Here is a 22,791-nt window from a genome sequence, read left to right as displayed (position 1 = left end):
ACACGAGTCGTCTTTCGGGCTATCCAACGAGAACAAATCGCCTTGACGATCAACTGTTCATGCAATATTGAATGTATGCTGGTTGCACTAATGCCCAAAGATGCCTCTATCCCGTGTTATGTGACTCGATTGATTGTTTCTGGCAGAACAACCGTTTTGAAATGGCCTTCACGAAATTCATTCTGCAAGGATTGACGGCCACGTTGGAACTTGTTTTACACGCATTTCAAAGTGGTGCTTCAACGCCAAAAGTTGAGGTAAGTTGATCAATGCATTCCTGCTCGATAATCCACGTCGAAATCGTAATAAATCATCGCACAAAAATTTTCCCAAGATGCATTTTTCAACTCACTGAAAAAAGAACAAATGAAGCTCGAAAGTGAAATCGTTATATGAACGCTAAAAAATATCAGACTTTTCGAATTATAGCTCATCAAACGTAGTGTTGCAAAAAAGCATCCCTTGCATGCTCTAAGTCGAGTCACTGATTTATGTTGATGAACAATGTCAGCCTTGAAATCCATCCAAAAACCTCTCATGCCAACAACTACTACTTTTGATAAAGTAGGTAACTAAATAGTAAAATCCTCTCTCGATGAGCAAAACTAACACTCGATGGACGATGACAATATCCGCTGAGGCGCCCTTGGAGTGTTTGAGAAAAAGACTATGCGGAAGATTTTTGGACCTTTGCGCGTTGGCGAGGGCGAGTATTGTAGGCGATGAAACAATCAGCTGTATGCGCTTTACGACGCCATAGACATAGCGCAGTGAATAAAGATCCAGCGGCTTCGTTGGCTGCGTCATGTCGTCCGAATGGATACACACGTTCTGGCTTTGAAAGTATTCGATGCGGTACCAGCTGGTGGGCACAGAGGAAGAACAAGGAGGAGGTCTTGGAAAGATCAGTCGGAGAAGGACTGGCCTCACTTGGCGTGTCCAACTGACGCCGATTAAAACGAGAAAGAAACGACTGGCGCGCTTTGTTAAACTCGGCTAAATTCGCGATTCGGAAGTGCTCAGGTTTCCAATCTCCGGGAATGAAATACTATGAAAAAGTTCCTCATAAAAAACCATTTGCTGTTCCGAGTCGACTTAAAATGGTAAGCTCCTTTGTATGTGGAACAACATCACGACGTACTCCGCAAATAAAAAGAGGAGCTCGACCAAACATCCAATAAAGGGTGGAAGCACCAGCGATGCTTATTTTCTATTTTAAGTAGTACTAATTGCGGACTCATAAATTTGAAGTGCTCCGAATATGTTTGCTTGGAAATTCGATGAAATTTACACGCTAATAAAGCCAAAATACTATTAGTCATTTCATTGATCCTTTTTGTCCTCTTAATACATATTTATCTTAATATTAATTCAACTTTCTTTATTATTTCTAAGAAATAACACCCATTATGTACATATTTGAATGGCTGAGAGCAATCCAAATTACTCACTAATTGAAATTAAAATAAATTAATTTTACTTTTGGCCGAAAGTTTTATTTGACTTGAACGTCTCGTTGTGCACTTAATTTGGTTGAAAGTGAACTACTCCGGCATACTTACGTACTTCTATACTTATAAGTATAGTTACATGCATGCACACAGCTTTGCCAAGTACTTGACAAGCAAAGTCGTCTTTTGGCAACTATAAAACTGGCTCTCCTACTAACCATAAATCTACATATATACATACATTAGGGCGGGCCACATTTCTTTGTCTACTTTGTTGGGGCGACTGAAGTATTTATTAAAAAAAAATATATACATATGTATATAATAATAGTTATTATTTCAAAATCAATTCTTTTTATATACAATATATACCGATCCAACGTCGGTTATTTTTTTAAGTGCAAATTGATCCGCCCTAATATTCATGTGCACATAAAAACCTACACATATTCATTGCGAGTGAGCCAAGCAGTAAATGAGAGTTGGGCGTGAAGAGGCAACAATTTAAATTACATTCAATTAAAGTATATTTATGTGCGGCACAGTAAGTAAAATACTAAAATACCTACATGCATACAAACATACATGAATGAATGCCAAAATGCAAACGAATTTATATGTAATTGTATGATTGTATGAATGCCAAAAAGTCGCGTGCTTCTGTCTAGTGCGCATCTCTCCCGGCTGCTGTTTGCTCTGCCAGTTGTGCCGTTAGCCAGCTGTTAAGGCGGCCCAGGTGAGCGAATTCAGCTACGTTTCGCTCTTTCGTCGTCTAACTGGCTGCAGCAATTGAAGTGCCTTAAGTACCTGTGAGTGAAGGAAATTTTGCCAAAAATTATTGTGCAACAACATCAACAACACGCGCGCCGTTGGCTGACAAACAAACGAATAAACGAAATGCATACAAACAAAAATGCTTGACTGCTCGAAGTTTGTTTGCTTCGCTCTACCTTGAATTGTAAAGTGGCGAGCGCATCTTTGCGTCTGCATCTGTGGAATTAAAGTTTTGCTCATTTATAAATTTGACAAGTTTTGTGGTAATTTTATTTTGCTTTCTTTGCCCATCCACCAACGGCTATGCTTACTTTCTTCCCACAATTTGCGCTTCCTCTCCATTGCATCAACTATCACCCCTTTAGTGCTGCCTGTTAGGTGCTTCATTTGTATTTCTTTTGCTTTTTAATTAAAATTTCTTGGTATTTGTTTAATGACATCAGGCGCTTACTTCTATGTAGCCCTAGGTATAATTCGCGCAATTCGATGTGGGCGATACTCCTCTCTCACCTGTGGCAATGGTTTTCGTTTTTAGTTTATTTTGTTTGTATTTGTTTAACTTTTTTATTAATTAAGTATTTTAATTATAGTTTAGAGGTATATTATGAATGCAAAAACGGTCGAAATGATTAAAGACTGACCATATTCAACATGAGTGGCTACGGTTAAAATTTTTTGTTGTAGAATTGCTCGAAATCGCATTTTTGCATTAAAGTTCGCTTTGTAATGCATAATAAAATCTAAAATGGAAATAATGAAACAGAGCTATCACCTTACTAATATCATACCAAAGTTTTCACTTTTTGTGAGCAAATGGAAAAAAATTTGCGAAAATATCAAAATATTACAAAATTACACCGTCAGATTTATACGGCTTCATTAAAAAAAATATAAAAAAAAAATTATTGAAAAAATTTGTATATAACTCGAGAAGTTAATGGGATCCCACTAGGAAACATTCAGGACTGAGCAGTCTCAGCTATTAATGGAGAAAAAAAGAAAAAAAATCTGAGGGAGTGTTTTTCACAAAATCCCAAAAATACAGCGCACGCTCGATAACGTGAACGCTCTAAAGCGTGAACATCGCAAAACGTGAATAGACATTTTTGTGCATTGACTACTCTAAAACGAGAACAAACCCAAAAAGCTCTATAACAACAACAATAATCATTACAATTAATTGAATGTAGTTTACATTGATCTCAAGTAGTTCTGAAATTGGGGAATCCCTTAATTATAAAATAGGCATTTTATTCGTAATTGCATGTAAGGAGTAAAATATTTCAGTCGCGGTTTTGGTTTTGCAAAAAGTGTTTCGTCTTATGTTTTCTGGTGAAAAGCAGGTGCTTGACATTAAAACAAAAAGCTGAAATTCTCGGTTTTTTTAAAAAAGGCTCATCTGTGACGATTTTAGCAAAGAAATATAATGTTGCTAAATCAACAATTTGTAACGTTAAAGCGAAAAAGCAAGTGATTATAAAATGCGTAAACAACCCGTATTGTGGGCCTGGAAATAGAAAAACACTGCGTTCTTCAAAGTTGCCCAAAATGGCTCTTTATCGTTGGTTTATCCAAATGCGAGATAAAAACTGGCCAGTAAGTACTGTAATGTTGAAAGAAAAGGCAAAAACACTGCATGCAAAATTTAAAGGAAATGAAGCAAACTTCTTCGCTAGCGATGGATGGCTCCAAGGATTCAAGGAGAGGTACGGTATTCGTGTTCTTAAAATATCAGGCGAAAAACTGTCTTCGCAACCTCAGCTGGTGGATCCGTTTAAAGAAAAACTTAAAGTTGTGCAACAATCAGTTATATAATGCTGATGAGTCGGGGTTATTCTGGAGACTTTTGCCAGAGAAAACGTACACGTCAAGTTTGGAGAAGAGAGCCCCAGGGGTAAAGTCCGAGAAGCAGCGAATAACGTTTTTATTCTATTCAAATGCCACTGGATCCCACAAGCTTAAGCTTTTGGTAATTGAAAAGGCGAAGCATCCACGCTGCTTTAAAAAATTTCAGTGTCCTGCCGACTATAAGAGCTCGAAATCCACCTGGATGACGTCGGCTATTTTCAAGCAATGGTTTCATGAGTCATTTGTTCCACAGTTGAGTATTCCTTTTAAGTTTTGTCCGATTTCAAGCAATGGTTTCATGAGTCATTTGTTCCACAGTTGAATATTCCTTTTAAGTTTTGTCCGATTTATAAGGTTAACTGGTTGTTTTTGAAGGTTACATCGTTTTTAAAGCAGAAAGCCTTACCAATTAAAGCTCTGCTCCTAATCGACAATGATCCTTCTCACTCAAATGTAGCTGAACTGACAACGGAGAATGGGCAAATTTCGGCAATGTTTATGCCACCAAACGTTACTCCCCTCATTCAACCGATGGATCAGAATGCAATAAAAATCACTAAGTTGCATTACAGAAATAGTCTTCTGGCTTCAATAGCAGCGACAAAGTCTGATTTGCTCGAGCCGTTGAAAAAAATTAACTTAAAAACAGCTATAAATCTTTGGATGCGGCTTGGTTTCGTGTTGGTGAAGCGACATTAGCTAAGTGCTGGAACAGTATTTTAAATTTTGCGGTAAACAATGATGATCCCGCAGATAATGTTCCGTTGGCGGTTTTAAAAGAAAAATGGGAAGCTGAACTTCGCACCTTGATGAGCAACACCGTCGATCTCCTTAGTAGTTTAAATCCTGAGGTTCGCTGAATGCTCAAAGATATGTATGTGGGTTATTAAAAAAACTTTTTTTTATTAAAAATTTCAGATTGAATTCACGTTACCAGTCATTCATGAATAGAACGAAGATATCGAGGAGGGCAATGCAGATGACGATCATCAACAAGAGGACGAATCCGATGATGACAGCTTATCTGAGCAACTGGAGAAAATTAAGCCGACTGAAGCAGTTGAAATTTTCAACAAGGCGTTAATATGGGCTGGTCATGAAGACGTCGATCAAAATGATATGAGTGTGCTAAGACGGTTAAGGGATAAAGCTGTGCTTCAAGTTTTAGAAAAACAGAAGATACAAAAAAGATGACTAATTTTTTTAAAATAAAACCATCGTATGACTTAATTTTCAATTAATGTTTAACGAAAACAAGAATAAAATGTGAAGTTAAATGTAAAAAAATATATTTACTTAGTCTTTTTGGGCATTCCAAAACGTGAACACTTTTGTTAACGTGAACTGCCTTGGTTTGAATTAGTTCACGTTATCGAGCGTGCGCTGTATTTAATAATAATAATCAGATAGAATGGCGGCCGCCGTAGCCGAATGGGTGGGTGCGCGACTACCATTCGGAATTCACAGAGAGAACATCGGTTCGAATCTCGGTGAAAACAACAAAATTAAGGAAAACATTTTTCTAATAGCGGTCGCCCCTCGGCAGGCAATGGAAAACCTCCGAGTGTATTTCTGCCATGAAAAAGCGCCTCATAAAAATATCTGCCGTTCGGAGTCGGCTTGAAACTGTAGGTCTCTCCATTTGTGGAACAACATCAAGACGCACACCACAAATACGAGGAGGAGCTCGACCAAATATCCAAAAAGGGTGTACGCGCCAATTATATACAATATATATATATAATATACTATAATCAGATGGAATAATTTTAGTATCGCACAGGTTAGATTAGGTTAGCCAGGTTGCTCGGTGGCTCTAAGGCCCATTGCGATACCAGTATTGCATAAAAAATGGTACTCTATTATGATATTTACTGCTGTATCAGAAAGGAAGGACCCTCTCTTTCCGTGAACGGCATGCGAAACTCAGAAAAATGTCATTTACAGATGTTGGCTAAACAATAAATATTTGGTAAGGACATTTTGTGCTTACCTGATTATGATCAATAATGGGCTTAAACTATTTAATTATAACATTAGCGACAATTGCAAATTAATTACAAATTTAAGTAAGCAAAAAAGCGAGGAAATAAATTACCTACATACCCTCATTAATAAATCACTCGACAAGAGAAGGCAAGGAAAATTTTGCACTTTACCTTTAAGCAACTGATTGAGGAATTTCAATATACGCCTGAACAGCTGATAAGCAAATTGCGTTGATTATGCCGTTAATATTCACATGCATACCCACATACTTTCATACATGCGTTGTTTTTGCACCTACTAATTTGAGTTAGTGTGACAAATTTGCAAAACCGTTTTTTGTTGCTTAAATCGCAATAACCAACCATAATAAATCACCAAAAAAAGGGAGGAGAAGTATTGCGGCTGAGTTGGGAGTTGTCCGAAAGAAATATGACAATTAGTTGTGTGTAGATGCGTTGAGCGTGAGACGGCGTAGGAGAAAGTGGTTGTCCACGTGATATTAAGTACAGGTATAGGGTGCTTCAATTGCACTTTTTTATATGGCATTGGATTTTATTAGATAAGAAAATATTGTAAAGTAATTTTTAAATTAAATAAATTCACATAAAATTTTCGATTTGGCTAACGCCAGTGATAATTATTAGGTGCGCTACAAAGTTCTCGTTGTTTTTTTGATGAAAGTACCTCTTTATTTTGAAAAAATGTTAACAAATGAATCATTGAAAGTATTGCCCATCGTTGGCTACTACTTTTTCCCATCTTTCTGGTGGATCTCGTTTACCGTCGCGGTAAAACTATTCATCTTTTGAGGTTATCCACGGATCAAGCCATTTTTTTATGTCTTCATATGAATGGAATTGCTGGCCAGCTAGACCATGTGCCATAGGTCGGAATAGGTGATAATCGGACGGCGCAATATCAGGAGAATTTGGCGGGTGGAGTAGGATTTCCCATTTCAGTGTTTCCAGGTAGATTTCAACGGGTTTCGCACCGTGAGGCCGAGCGTTGTCATGTTGTAGAATCAGTTTTTCATGCCTCTCCGCGTATTGCGGCCGCTAATCGCGCAGTGCACGGCTCAATCGCATCCATTGAAGTCGATACCGATCCCCAGTAATGGTTTCGCTTGGTTTTAACAATTCATAATAAATAACACCAACTTATTCGTGAATATTCGGCCAAGGCGACGACGTAGAAGCATGACCGGGCAGTCCCCATTACTTTCTTTTCTTTGGATTGCTGTAATGAATCCATTTTTCATCACCCGTTGAAAGCCCTTCCCTTTTTGCCGCTGGAGCAGTTGTTCACAGGCGAAAAAACGACGTTCAACATCCCTTGGATTTAACTCATAAGGAACCTAAGTCCTCTGTTTCTGAATCATTCCCAAAGCACTTCTTGCGTTTGACACGGATCCTCATTGAGCAATGTCTCCAATTCAGCGTATTCGAAGGTTCTTGGCCTTCCTTCACGCGGACGGTCGTCATCATTAAAATCACCGTCTTTGAAGCGACGGAACCAATCTCGGCACGTTGTTTCACTTAAAGCAGCATCTCCATAAACTGTTTGTAGCTCTCGATGCGCTTCAGCCTCCGTTTTTTTCGAATGATAGAGGAAAACCAACACTTTCCGCAAATGACGATTATTCGGCCCAAAATCAGACATTTTCACAAAACCAAAAGTATATGATACCAAAACAAAATCTGTAATGTGATTATGATGTTTAGGTTATGCTAGAATCGACTAACACACACTGCTGGCGGCATCTATTGACAAACAACGGGAAGTTAGTTGCGCACCAATATTTAAATTGTGCAGTAGCAAAAAACAAAAAAAAAAAAAATAATTATAATTATATAGCAATAAAAAAAAAGAGCCGTAGAATATTGGCTCACTTGCTGTTCAGTCTGTAAACATCGATATTGGTTTTGAAGTGTTTTTAAGTTAATGCCTTTGATAGTCTATAATAAAATTTGAGGGGTCTACGTGGAATTCAACAGCACAAAACAGCATTTTGCTCTTGGAATGCATCTGTGTTTCAAGCGGAGGTGTATGCTGCTCAAGAAGCGATGAACTTTGTTATGGAAAACAGATGGGGAGGCAGATCTATATGTGTCTGCAGCGACAGCCAAGATGCGCTCATGGCCTTAGGCAACCCCCCAACCACATCAGGGCTAGTCGAGTCCTGTAAATCGAGGCTGACCTATGTCGGTAGACATAATAATAACCCGATGCTAACATGGGCCCCGGGACACGTGGGTATCGTGGGTAACGAGACCTCTAACTCCTTAGCTAAGATGGGCTCTGAGGCCAACTTCTTTGGCCTGGAACCCGTTCAGCCACTCCCTTTTGCAGCCATTAAAACCACGGTTAGCAAATGGGTTACTACAACCCACAAGTGAGCTTGACAAGCTGAGAGGGATTGCAGATGGACTAAACTGATGTTACCTGTCATGTCCGATCGACTGTCGCAAACCTTTCTGTGATTAGCAGAAGGGACTGCAGACAGCTGATTGGACTGATGACGGACCACTTTCTGTGGCGAAGCACATGAAAAAGGTAGGCATTTCAGACAGTGTACTCTGCCCAGCTTGTGAAGAGGAGGATGAGACGGTGGACCACTTCCTGTGCGTCTGACCTGCCTTCGCTCGAATCAGGTTTGAGGCCTTTGGCACTGATGTGTTAAAAAGCGACCACTTTGGCTCCTTGGCACCACAAGATCTACTCAGATTTCTTCGGAGATCTGGTAGATTTAAAGAAAATTAAAAGGGAATCCGAGTGAAGTACAATGGACTTAATTGTGTCTGAGTGCTGCACTTGCTAGTTGTCCCGAAAAAAAAAAGTTATTACCTTTGATAGTCTATAATAAAGTTTGAGGTGGTTAAGTTAGGGTTATATTTTATATATCCCCTATAAATAATAATAATAATAAAAAATTGAGGTCATGTATTTTTGTGAAGCACTTCAATCCAACATATCTCATCCGTGTGAATCATATTGACCCTTATTTTGAAAGATCTAAAAAATATTAAGCTTGATCACATTTACACTTTGGTATGGCTTGGACTAAAGCAATTTCTACTAATATAATCGACAAACAAGACTAGCACTTCATAAGTTTTCGACGAGATATCAACCAATGAGATGACCCTTGTAGATTTTTGAAGCCCGTTGGCGATGGCGAATCCCACAGACAATGAGGGCAGCATGGGCTTTACGCTCACACAGCCACAGTGCAGAAAATAAAGAGCCCGCGCCTTCATTGGCTATGTCATGTTGTACATATGAATTGCAAATTGCTGCCCCATGTCCTCGATAGTCTCACGAATTCCATCTTTGAGGTTTTGAATCGACCCTGGGCTGCTGGTGTAGACTTTCTTTTTCACGTGCCAGCGTGTTCGTGAGCTCAAGTACCTTAAAGTAAATAAAGTTTTTGTTTAACGCACCACTACTCATTACAATGATACTGGTAGCATCGCGAAACGTCATGGAGGTGGTCATCAAAAGACTGCAACGTCACGTGAAATGGTTCAAAAAGTAAAGAAGTGACGTGAGCGAAGTCCCCGCATACTGAAAACCAATCTCAAAGCCAAACCTTACAAGATCCAAACGGCGCATGATCTTACACCAAAGTAGCAACAATTCAGACTTAAAAGAGCGAAGGAGTTGCTTCGCTTGGCCGAAAGCAGCCAATTTTCGAGCATTGTGTTTTCTAACGAGACAATTTTTGAAATTGAGCAATTCGTTAACTCCCAAAACGATAAGGTTTATTTGAACGTCTATTCATACGAGAATTTGAGTCATCGATTGGCCATCAGGAGGCAGCACCCGCTACATGTAATGGTTTGGCCGCTGTAGGCGCCGTAACCGCAGATGGGTGCTCTCCAATTGTTTTAATCGAGGTAAATGAGAAATATTATCGGAAAATTATTGTGGAGCTTACTTTGAAGCCGTGGGACAAATATTTCAGTGGCAGACCATGTACGTTTCAACAAGACTCGACACCGTCTCACAAAGCTCGAGCGAACCAAGAATCGCTAAAAAAAGCGTTCCGAGCTTCATAACGTCCACAGAATGGCTCCCAAATTCTCCAGACATGAATCCGATGGATTATTTTCTTTGGACCATTTTGGAGAGCAAAGTCCGAACTAAAAGATGCACCAGTTTGGAGGCGCTGAAAAAAGCCATTGTCCGCGAGTGAGCCAAAATACCTGCAAGGCACATTCGGGAAGCTTGCAATTCATTTCTGCACCGTCTTCAGGCCATAGCCTAGGCAAAAGGGGGTCATATCGAGCAAAAGTGAATTCATTCTTAATTTTGTATTATTTTCACACATTTTTTACTTTGAATTGAATAAAACTAAATTTATGACCTTTTTAATTGGTTACACTTCGAGTGTCGGACCCTGTGGTCCCTGTATTTATGAGCAGATTTTATGAACAAACCTCCCCGAAAAATAAATCCTGGATGCTCTCCCTAGCAAAAGTGTCATGCTTTTCGTGGCAATGTGTTTTGCACTGCGTTTACTAAAAAACTTTCAATTCGCTTACTGAGACGAAATAAAGAATAAAGTTAACTGTAATTAATAATAATAATAATAATTGTGAGAGTTAGAAAGTAATAAGAGTTTTAAATTTATTGCGCCACCCTTTGTGTGTGTGTGTGAACCAATGCATGCGTGCTTTCAGGCTGCTGCGACTTTATTTGCAAATTCAACCAGGTTGGCGCAATTAATTTTTATTAATTCATTAATTTTTATTGTAATGACATCGATAGCAAACGGCACGCCAGCGTCAATGCCATGCGCATAATTAATTGCTTGCCCTATCATTTTAATTAATGCCTTTGTCTAACAAGAACAATATTATAGCAACAACAACAACTGTATGTAGAGAAAATATTATTATTAAATGCCAGAAACACAAAATTCATACAAATGAGAGTTGGTGGCAAAAATGCTGTGCCAATTTGTTACCTTCGCTGGATTCAATGAAAATTAATATCTGCAGAATAAATAAATTCTTACACCACAGAAAGCATTAACAGCTTCAACGTGTCAATGACAATAACTTACCTAAATATTAATTAAATAAATATATAGGTATTTCCTATATTTGTATTATATTTAGTGTTGACATGCACAGATGCACACACACCCATATACATACACTCATCAAGTTCCACGAATAAAATTAATATGCTTGTACTCGCATGTATTATTCGCCTTGCCACTGGTTAATGAATAATGGCGACTTTTTAAAAATGAATTACCAACCGTTATTATAAAATTGATTAAATTTTCCAACAAATCAACTGTCACAATTCCGCATTGGTATGCCATTCAAGCTCATCAGGCGGCATTTTGAGCACTACCCCCATTGTTGTGCATATTCCGCTACTGCGTTTCTCTTTGACTTTTGCTTGTCAATTCAATTGCTGTGAACTCATTGGAAAATTCCAAAATGTCAGCGCAACGTAACCGAAGAATGACAATTGCATCGAATTGCAATTCGTTGTAACGAAATCGACATTCAATGGAACATCGCTGTGCCTTGCGGGTGAAGGGGTAATGAGCGTAAGTGAGCCGCGTTGTGGCGATGGGGCGTGACTGGAGCATTAAAAAGTATTTAACAAAATGAATAAAGTGCATTCAATTAATTTTTGAGTGAGCAATGGGTTTTTGGGACAAAAGAGGGGAAGGGAGAGGGCGGGAGATCGAGAGGGGGTGGGAGAGCCCTTAATGAGTTGGGACAGTCGTGTTGGGAATATTCACTCTCGTAGTCAGTGGGAATAAAAAAAAATAAACAAATAAAAAGTTATAGTGCGGAGGTATTCACAAGAAGAGGACATCGTACTAGGGGGAAAGGAATGGAATTATGAAAGGCCGGAAATTGCACTCAGACAATATTATCCAATATCACTCATTGTTCTTATGGACCGGAAAGAGGTTTTGAAGGTTAGGGAGAAACAAGTGGAGTGGGAATTAATTGATGCACTGTAAACGTCCCACGATTTTTTAAAGAATTTTAGCAGTATGCTGAGAGAGAGAGAATGTTACTCGTCCGTTTTCAATCCGACCCAAAAATATGTCATCTAACTCTCTCTCGCGGCTACCGTAGCTGACTGATTGGTGCGTGACTACCATTCGAAATTCAGAGAGAACGAATGTTCGAATCTCCGTGAAACACCAAAACGAAGAAAAAGTTTTCTCTAATAGCGGACAATAGCAAACCTCCAAATTGGCGCGTAGACTCTGTTTTTGGGTACTATGTCGAGCTGCTCCTCCTATTTGTGCCGTGCGTTTTGATGCTGTTCCATAAATGGAGGGATCTACAGTTTTGAGGCGACGCCGAACGGCAAATATTTTTTATGAGGAGCTTCTTCATGGCAGAAATACACTCGGAGGTTTGCCATTGCCTGCCAAGGAGCGATCGGTATTAGAAAAAAACTTTTTCTTAATTTTGCTGTTTCACGGAGATTCGAAGCTATGCCTTCCGAATGGTAGTCACGCACCAAAACATTCGGCTACGTCGGCCGCTTCATCAAAATTTTGGAGTCCAGAAAAAAGTATGCAGTTTTATAAACCATACAATTTTGTTGCAGTCAAGTGTAATCTCAAGTGGCTCAAAGATTGCGTTAATTTTTGAAAATTTTTTTTTGCTGCCTGCCTGTGTATTTTTTAGGATAGGATTTTGCTCCGTAGTTAGTCCTATAAGGGCTCGCAGTTTATTTCTGTTGTCAGTTGTTTTGCAGGTATCAGTACTAAATGCATCAACGGCTCGCATGAGCTGTTTGAATAAAAACTTTGATCTGCTACAGACATGACGAAGGCAATGGTATTATCACCACAAGGACGAGCAGTACAGGACATCGGCCAAAGTCTTAAAATAGGTCCCTACATTTTCGGAATTGTTCAGGAATTCAAATATCTCGGTGTCAAAATCTACAATAAAGACAACATAACTTTTGAAATTGCTTAAAGCATACTTGGAAGACCAGGGAAAATAACAATTCATTCAATATCAGACTCTTATCGCACTAAACAAGACCGACGAGCAAAACTCAACGTTTTCGAGCGTAAAATTCTACGAAAATATTTGGTGCTGTTTGCGAAAACGACATTTGGAGAATACGATTTAGTCTCGAGCTTCAAAGACTGTATAAACACCCGGATATTATCACTACAATAAAGCTTAAATGTCTACCATGGGCTGGTCCCATTATATGGGCCGACGAAACTCACCCTCCTACTGGGCACATGCAGAAGAAATATAGGATATGGAAGACCAAAACTAACGTTGTATAGTGTAGATCGAGGCGCTAAGCTATTTGGCATACGTTGTTGAAGAACTCAAGCGAGGGATAAATTGAAGTGGACACAAATGTTATAGCAAGTCAAGACCCGGACCGTCGTACGTCAATCATATTTGACACTTGTGAACTACACAACTGAAGTATACAAACAGACAAGCAATAAGGCGCGTCGAGGTTAAAATAGGGATTTCCATCACTCAAAGTAATTGTTTTTTTATTTAGTACAAAAAGTTATTGAAAGAAGGATGATTAATTTTGCGACACCTTATCTAACCATTTCATCCTGAATCGTAGGTAGGTAGGTTGGGTGGTTGCCGTAAATACACACTTAGACCTTTCGCAGGCCCATTGTGATACCACTGGAGCTTATCCTTACCCTACGTGTTCCTTTTCAAACCATCCGGTAACTTAAATAAACCAGCAGAGCTTCGTTAGTTTTAGATGGTCTATGTCCGCTACATCGGTTAAAAATGCTGTATCAAGAGTGCGCAGCCTTTTCATAGCTAAGCTTTCACACTCACATAAAGGGTGTCTGACTGTTTCCTCTTCTTCTGTATTAAGACAGCTTCTACAGAAATCGAAGTACGGGAGTCCTAACCTTCTAGCGTGGCTGCCTAAACAATGGCCAGTTAATACCCCTATCATTTTTCTTATATGTAGCTTCTCTGTTAAATCTTAACAAGATCTGCGATCGACCGCTGTTCCAGTTCGGCCATGTCTGTCTGCTTAGTTCGCATGTTGTGAGGTTTTGCCCGCTTGTATTTACCTTTTTGATGGTTTCCCTGTCTATAAGTAACTTACAAGTGGCTACCGGCATGGGCATCAGCGTCCTATCCGGTTGGAGATCGAGCATTGTACCGGTTCGAGCAAGTTCATCCGCCTTGCAATTTCCTGCTATATTCCTGTGGCCTGGCACCCAAATAAGGTGCACTTTGTAGCACTTAGATACGTCATTCAGAAGTTTAAAGCATTCTAAGACTCTTTTTGACGAGTATGTTTTAGATTCAAGCGCTTTTATTGCCGCTTGACTGTCCGAGTATATGAAGACTTCATTTGTGGATAATACTCTCGTTTTTATTTCCGTAAGTCCCATCTTTTATGGCAGTGACTTCCGCCTGAAATGCACTGCAATTATCAGGTAGGCAAAATGATTGGCTAACTCCAAGTTTATCGGAGTAAACCCCTCCACCTACTTTGTTGTCTAATTTTGAGCCATCTGCGTAGATGTTTATATCATTTTTCTTAACAATAAGCCGGTTATCCCATTCCTCTTTGGAAGGAAATACTGTGACAAAGGATTTATTTAAGTTGATATCCTTGGTCTTACGGAAATCCATTGTGCCAGGAATGCAGGGGAATTTTTCTAAAATTGAAGAGTGGCTGGTTCGTTAGCCCGATTTCTCTTAGTCTGAGAGTTGCTTTGGCAGCTGTTTGCTTACCGAATTGCTCTATTGGTAAAAGGTTAAGCATAATATTTAGTGCCTCTGTGGGTGTGATCCTAAGGGCCCTGCAGATGCAAAGACTGGCCATTCTTTGTACATGTATCCTGGTTCTTTTATATATATAAAAGCCGGCCACCATACTAGTATACCGTATGTTAGGATTGGTCTGTCAATTGCTGTGTAAAGCCAATATACGATAGATGTGGAAATTCCCCAACTTAGTCCTATCAGCTGTTTACAAGAGTAGAGTGCTATTGTCGCTCTTTTTACTCTATCTTCGACATTTGCCTTCCACCTTAGTTTTCTGTCTAGTATTAGGCCCAAGTAGCTGGCCTTATTCCTGAATGACATTGCCGTTCCATCTAGAGTCGGGGGAGCTATATTTGGTATTTTATGTTTCCTGGTAAATAGGATGAATTCAGTTTTATTGGGGTTGACGCTTAGACCATTTGCTTTTAACCAGTTTTCAACTATGTTTAGTAAATCTTGCATGACTTCTCTAAGTGTATTGGGAAATTTCCTTCTTACTACCATTGCAACATCATCCGCATATCCTACGACACGTTGTCCTCTCTCCTCTAGGCTCTTTAGCAGGAGCTTAATGCCAGCATCCATAGGAGAGGGGTGTTCCTCTGCTAACTTTTTTCTTGATCTTTGAGGTCCCTAGGGTTGCGATCACAAATCTGGATCGTAACAGCTTCCGAAAAATTTTCACATGCTAATATAATTATACAGAATTCCTTCTATTTTTATAAAATTCCAGCTAAGGCAACATTCAATAAATAACCAGTAGCTCTCTGAATACCACCAACAGTAATACTGTAAATGAAGAGCACAGTTTCCGTATGCTAAGTGGCTTAAAGTGAGACAGTCACACGGCTGTGCCTTCATCATTACTAACAAAAAACAAAAAAATACGGAACGAGTTAAAAAATGTGCCATGGCGATGCATTTCAATTTCGATTGCAGTTGAAATATTTTAACAGGAAAACGTGCACGGCGGACCCAAAGTCGATGCAAGCACTTGCAAGTGTGGGTGTGTGTGTGGAAATGCGGGCGAGTGCTGAGGTTTCGAGGCTGTTCTCAGCAATTATTTTCAAATTGCGCACTTTTCAACATTTTGCTACTTTCCATTGACTTTATTTCCCTATTTTTTAGCGCATTCTACTTACGATCTTTGATTTGTGCCTTTTTGCTTCTTTTTTTTGTGCGAAAAAAATTTCAGGTTTTATATCGTTTTTCTACAATGAAAAAGTATATTCCTTACAGTTTGGCACGAAACGATGTGTTTACGCATGTATGCTGGTATGTGTGTGTGTGTTTGTGTGAACATGTGCGTATTTTAAGACTTTTTTTTTACCCTATTGCTTTTGTTACTGTTGCTGTTGTGGACTACGTTAAGCCTCGTTGCCGTTTAATGGTATTTGTGTTGTTTTCAGTTTTACTTTTTTCTGGCCTTATACTAAAATTTGTCTGCGCTGTTGTTGCTGTGAGTGTGTCGACTGTGCGAAAAAATTGCAGCTGACAGCGCATTTTTTAAGCGCCACTAGGTAGGTGCGGGGCGAACGGAGGTGGTGGCAAGGGCTGGCAATATGCTAGCGGAAATGTTGCTGCTACTGCTGTTGTGGCAGACTTTGCTAGCAGCAGCAATTAAACTCAATTGAGCGCATGTGTCCGGCAATAGCAGCGGCAATAACAAAAATTACAGTAAAAGTAACAGTAAAAGCTAAAACGACAACAACGACGTTATCAATATCGACCCCGATAACATTTTCCTGTGTGATGTATTTGAATGGGAATGCATGGCGAATGTTCGTGTGTGGCAGTGTGTGAGTGTGTGCGTGTGTGTAAACGTTAATAAAATTTACGCTTAAAATGTACACAAAAGGGATGGGCTGAGTTGATGGTTGATCGATCCGATATTTATTCGTATGAGAGTCTCGAGTAATGCTACTGTATTTATTTAGAGATATCCATCAAAGTGTCGAAGATCACGAAATTGAAATTTGATGAAGGCGAGCCAAGAAGTACCGAGAGCTTGGTAACTTGGTAACACACAAGCTCATTCAAAGCTTTGGAAAGTGAAAGGGTAGATAGTCAAGGAGGAAAAGAAAGAAGCGACTGAGAGAAAGAAATAGGATAAATACAAACAGAGACAGAAACAGGATAGCTAGTCCAATGAAAATTCTCCAGATTTCTCGTGCAAATCGCAAAATATCCTCCAGATTGAGAAAACGAATATTATTCATTCTCATGACATCGGAACCCAAAAATCGTAGCTCTGCACTAGCAAAGGTAAGACACTCACAGAGAAAGTGCTCAATGCTATCCGCCTCCTCATAGTAAGACAGGAAAATCGGGTCCTCAATGATTCCAATTATGGTCATATGCTGACCCCATGGGTTGTGCCCATTATTAATACTAATCATCAAGCGAACGTCTTTTCTACCAAGTTTTGGTAGAAAGTTCGACAGTTTTCTCTTCGGGCTACTCCTACTCTAGCGCTTAATGTAATGTTAAATGTAGTACCTCTAGACATCGCAGGCAGAATGGCCGCTGCATGTACCGCGATTAGACTGAGGGGCTTGGGCTATAAGCTCAATCTCACATATGGGCACTCAAGCATCCTCAGAAACTTTCGACGGATCAGTGCGTGCCTTCGCTTAGTCTAAGCGGAACTTTCTCCACTCATATTCCATGGAGGGAGGGGACCGGGGGCAAAACTTTGGGACAGGGCTTGGTTAACCTGTTCACGGATGGCTCGAAGTAGGGCGGAAGGGTTGGAGGAGGAGTATTCTGCAAAGAGCTCTCCATCAAACTCAAATTTAGGCTACCGGATCACTGCAGTGTGTTCCAAGCAGAGGTGGCTGCAACTAAAGAAGCAGCTGATTGGCTACTTACTTGCGTAATAACTGTTAAGAAGGTAAATATGTACTCCGATAGCCAAGCGGCAATTAGGGCCCTAAGCTCTATTATGGTGCTTTCGAAACTGGTCAGAGAATACCTGGTCTCTCTCTCGATTGCATGAGAATTTTTCGATATAAAGATAATTTGGGTACCTGGTCACAGTGACATTACTGGAAACTGCGAAGCCGACAAGCTGGCCAGACAAGGGACCTGTGAGGCGGTGTGCCCGCGAAAGGAGAGCATCGGGATCCCCTTGACAACCTGCGCTCTACTCCTGGAAAGATGGGCTTTGCACCAACTCAGCGAGCGCTGGGTAAGTACACGAACGTTCAGGGTCGCGAAGTCCTTCTGGCCACGTTTGGATATTTTGAGGATGACAAAATCTCATCTCTCAAATTTCGTGGTCATCCTCACGGGGCACTGGCCGCGGGGTACACATGCCGAGATACTCGGAATCACTTCGAGCCCTTTTTGCGTCAGCTGTATGGAGAATGAGGTGGAATCATCTCAGCACCTGCTCCTCAGCTGCCCAGCTATCGCGGGGCTAAAATTCAAGCACCTTGGTTCTCACTTCTTGTCTGCGCCTGCTGATATAGCAGGTCTTGATAACAAAAATCTGATGAACTTCATCAGCAGCCTAAGGAGGTTAACACGATAGCAGACTAGTCACCGTTCATAGTCCACAAACACTCAACTCACTCATCACTTATGCCTATGCGGTTTAGTGACGACGGGTCATGGTTAAGTTCCCACGTCAGGAACTATACAGACTGCAAAGAGGTGTATGTTCATTTGGAAGGAAATTTGATGTCAGATTTCCATTGCGTGGGCAATGGAGCAATCCAGAATGCATGCAGGGAGGTTTGACGGATATTTTCTTTACCGATGGGTCCAAAATGAAATAGGGTTTGAAGCCGGATGGTACTTAAGCGATAGTAATAAGTATCACTATGCTATGGGAGAAACGGAAACTTCCAAACGGAAGTTTATGCCATCCTGAAAGTAGCTGAATGGATACTCAAGAGGAGATGGAGCGGGAAACAGATTGGAGTTTTCAGTGACAGTCAGGCTGGACTGAGGGCCCTGGAAAATACGAAGCAAACCTCAAAGATTGTTCAAGAATGTAAGAAGAAACTTAGTTCTGTCGCAAGACAAAACAGGCTTGTACTTATATGGATTCCAGGACACTCCGGTGTTCAAGGAAACGAAATTGCCGACGAACTGGCGAACCGTGGATCAGCGGTGCCCCCACAGGGGCCAGAGCCAATAATCGGAATCAGTTCCGCAGGAATTATGAATTGGATGAGCGATTATGTAGGCTATCTACATAACGAGCGATGGCCCGGTCTGGAACGCTGCAGAGCTGCAAAGTGTTTTGTGTCAAGTCAACAGAAAACTGTCAAACTTTCTACCAAAATTTGGAAGGAAAGACGTTCGGTTGATGGTCAGTATCATTACAGGACACAACCCATGGGGTCAGCATGTGACCACCATTGGAATCATTGACGACCCGATGAGCCTGTCATGCTGGGGGGGGGCGGATAGCACTGAACATTTTCTCTGTGAGTGTCTTGCTTTTCCTAGAGCAAGACCACGATTTTTGGGTTCCGTTGGCATGAGAATGAGGAGGATATCTTGCGATTTGACTTTGGCCACACCTTCACTCTTTATGTCTATAGAAGTGACTCAAAAGATTTTAATATACACTGAAGGTTCCAAAATTCACATAGAAAGAGATTTTGACGTTCTCATTAAATGAAATGCTTACATATCAAATTACTATTTTTTTGAATTCAAAATATTTTATAGCTAATGTCCACGGCAATCTCTATAATACAATAAAATCGGCTGGCTAAGCAGAGCTTCACGAGTGTTGCTTGGGTCATTGCAATACCTTGAAATTGCAGCGTGCATGAGCTCATTAGGAAGGGAACTGATCTTAAATTATTAAATTCTGCCCAGTATGTGGGCATACCTTTATTCTCAAGCAAGCTCAGTCCGGTCTATATCGCGTAAACCAAGTATTGATGGGTCATGGAGCTCTTTAGATAAATCTAGCATAGAAGCAATGATAACATAACCAGATCCCTCTTAGCTGACCTTTCATTAGTACAGTAGTTGTGTTGTCTAACGGACACCCACGGAACGTGCATGAGGTTTCCTCTCCAATAACTTCTGGCCCAGCTGTAGCAATGAGAAGGAGGTGGAGGGCAGTGAATAATTCCTCTATCAATGCTCTGCTCTTACCAGAACTCGACTTAGCTGGTGAACTCGACTTAGCTCTTAGGTAGGTCAGAAGATTGAAGTACCACTCTGGCACTCCCCAGCAGCACTAACGTGCCGTTTTGATACCATTATGAGATCTCCAACAGACAGATATCTACAGCCAGCCAGAGCTGTTGATTTAATGGAGAAGATTGATGGGATTTAGGTTAGCGCACTGACCCAGGTTGTCGAAGAAAGGTGCTCCCAGTGACCGTAATCGTCTAGCTGCCAAACCCGGTCAATTACAGAGAAAGTGTTCAACAGCCGCCTTCTTTGAAAGGTTCCCGCAATGAGGGTTAAATGGTAAACCTAGCGTACCTATGTGGGTGCCGGTCGTTTAATGACCAATAAACACAGCTACGAGTTTGGAAATTGAATGGTGTGGAGTTCTCATAGCAATCTGCGTCCTACGTCTATTGCACTGGGGCAAAAGTGTATTCGAAATAGCACTTGAAGAAATGGCGCTCCATCTATCCTGTGCTTTCCTGAGAAATAAGTTGTGCAATTTCCCTTTAGCAACATCCAGAGGAATGCCGATGACCCTGAGACTAATTCAATCGACTCTTTTCTGGCAAGCTCGTCAAAAATTTCATTGTTTTTCTATGTTCCTCAATGTTCCTATGTATTGGGATCGGATCAGAGAAATGTTTTCTACACACCCGAAATATTTGATCTTCTCCTTAAAGGAATTGACTAGTTTAGATCTGCAACATGCCATTGTTAGAGACTTGATTGCGGTTTGACTATAGGAAAAATGTTAATATCTCTCGCGCTTCCACGTTCCCTAAGCATTGCGATCGCAAAGGCTTCTTCCTGAAAAACACTAGCAGCATTCAGCAGTTTAAAGGAGATAGATAAATTGGCTGATTAAGAGAGAACCCAACGCTTTACTCTCGATTCCATCTTGAAACCGTCATTGAAGACTGAGGTGCAAGCTTCGTTTCAGACTTTCCCCTCGTTCTAAATATTGCCTGAGTACGACCCTCAAACTCCAGTTTGCGGATGGAGAGATCTGTCGAAAGCTTAAAGAAATATGGTGTTAACTGCCTAAAAATGCTCTTATACACCCTCAGAGATTGCCTCCAGAGGCCAACCTACTCTAACCTGAAGACACTTTAAGCAGCGATGGAAATAACATAAAAGTCGATGGGAAGTAAGTGCAAAACGACATTCAGAGCTCAATTCTTACTACTTTGGATATCTGGCAGGCTTAGAACCAGCCACAATGTTTCATAGTTCTTCAGAGAGACAATGCGGGAATTAAAGGGACAGTTGAGTCCAAGGTTCCCTATACACCTTCATGAAGTATGGCATCCTCCGTCACCTCAACTAATCTCTCCGTTATGTATGTATGTACGTATTTTATGGCACGCAAGCAGCTTGTAAAATCACGCATTTTATTTCTCCTTTAAATATTTATAATCCTTTAAATCCGCATCACAACTACTATTACCCATCTCTATACAAAGTATTTTCCAATAATTTTGCTAACTAACGGCACTTTTACGCTGCCAACATTGAATGAAATAATTACAAATATCCTTTCACTAACGTTGCTGACGCATCACTAACAACTCTCCTTTCGCAGATGCTTCCCCCATTCCCTATTGCGCCCTTCGTTGTGCACAAAATGTGGTGCTTCCTTTCTTCCTGCCTTTCTAGACCGTTGCGCATTTCAGTTGGTGTCGTAGTAGATTTGTGTGCGCTTCTGCAGGAACTCGATGTCTACTCCCTTCAGCTGCAACAGAATGCAACATTTCAATATTTTTCAGTTGCTTTTGTTTTTCCCTTTTCAATTTTTTGCCTGCAGCTTTCACTCTCTTCTTTGGGATGCTTTTTTATTTAAAATTTCGATATATCTTTATTTTTATTTTTAAATTTTATTTTGCTTATTTGTTTCCTTTCTCTTTTTACAATTTGCGTCGAAGTTGTTATCGCGCATTAAAGAGCTGTGACAGCCACAGCAACAATTATCAGGCATCAACAGCAGTGAAATATCGCGAAATATCAGCAGCAGCAGCAGCAGCAGTGTAGCTAGTCAAGTTGTTGGTGTTGATAGTAAGCAACAATTACAAAAACATTCGCATTTACAGCTGTGTTTCAGCAATGTGCTGTGTTATTGCCACTGGCATGCGACAGGCGGGGTATAGCAATTAATATACAACAACAATAAATTGTAGTTGAACTTGCATTTGTTGGACTTTTGCTTGTACATTTTTAAAGCAAAATTCATTTTTGTTGTACTATTGTTGTTGTTTTTCCTATTGGGTTTACTGTTGCTATTGCAGGAGCTTTGCTTTCAACTTATGTATGTATGTATGTCTGTGTACATAGATATTTATGAACGCAGAATTGTTGCTGTTCGTGCATTGCTTGTTTGTAATTTTTTCACCGTTTTGGTTGTTGTCGGCGCTTTTAATAAATGCACTTAATGCGCTTGACATAAGGAGAGAAGCAGTTGATGGTGGAATGGCAGCTGCGCGAAAGAAAAGTGGCAAGAAAACTGGCGGCGTTGTGGAAGTGCGTGGAAAAAGCATTGAAATGCCACTTTGCTTCTTTCCTCTGCATTCCGCTTTGTTTTGCTTCTTTGCTTTTTTTCGTTTTCGCATTACTTTATTTTTGCATTTGTCTTTTGGTTTAATTATTTTTATTTTTTCGCATACATAAATTATTGTGCGACTACGCAGCTGTGTGCTTTTGTTGTTCTCTTTTGTTGCAGAAAAATGTAAACAACATTTTCTACTGCCCAACAACAATTGTATTTCGTTCGTTGCTCTTTTTTAATGGGAATAATCATAAAAATAATT

General features: G+C 40.2%; 1 protein-coding gene across 1 annotated transcript in view; it reads left to right on the top strand.

Moving 5' to 3' along the window:
- Positions 1-22,018, top strand: part of LOC128857467 (jerky protein homolog-like) — a 44,814-nt gene extending 22,796 nt beyond the window's left edge. Inside the window, exons 2-4 of the mRNA XM_054093223.1 lie at positions 4,098-4,324; positions 4,447-4,678; positions 21,913-22,018. Of these exons, the coding sequence (XP_053949198.1) occupies positions 4,098-4,324; positions 4,447-4,678; positions 21,913-22,018 (565 nt within the window). The remainder of the gene's footprint in view (positions 1-4,097; positions 4,325-4,446; positions 4,679-21,912) is intronic.
- The last annotated feature ends 773 nt before the right edge of the window (positions 22,019-22,791 follow it).

Source organism: Anastrepha ludens, chromosome 3 (assembly GCF_028408465.1).
Source record: "Anastrepha ludens isolate Willacy chromosome 3, idAnaLude1.1, whole genome shotgun sequence".
Classification (NCBI taxonomy): Eukaryota; Metazoa; Arthropoda; class Insecta; order Diptera; family Tephritidae; genus Anastrepha; species Anastrepha ludens.
This window is presented reverse-complemented; position numbering and strand designations above follow the sequence as displayed.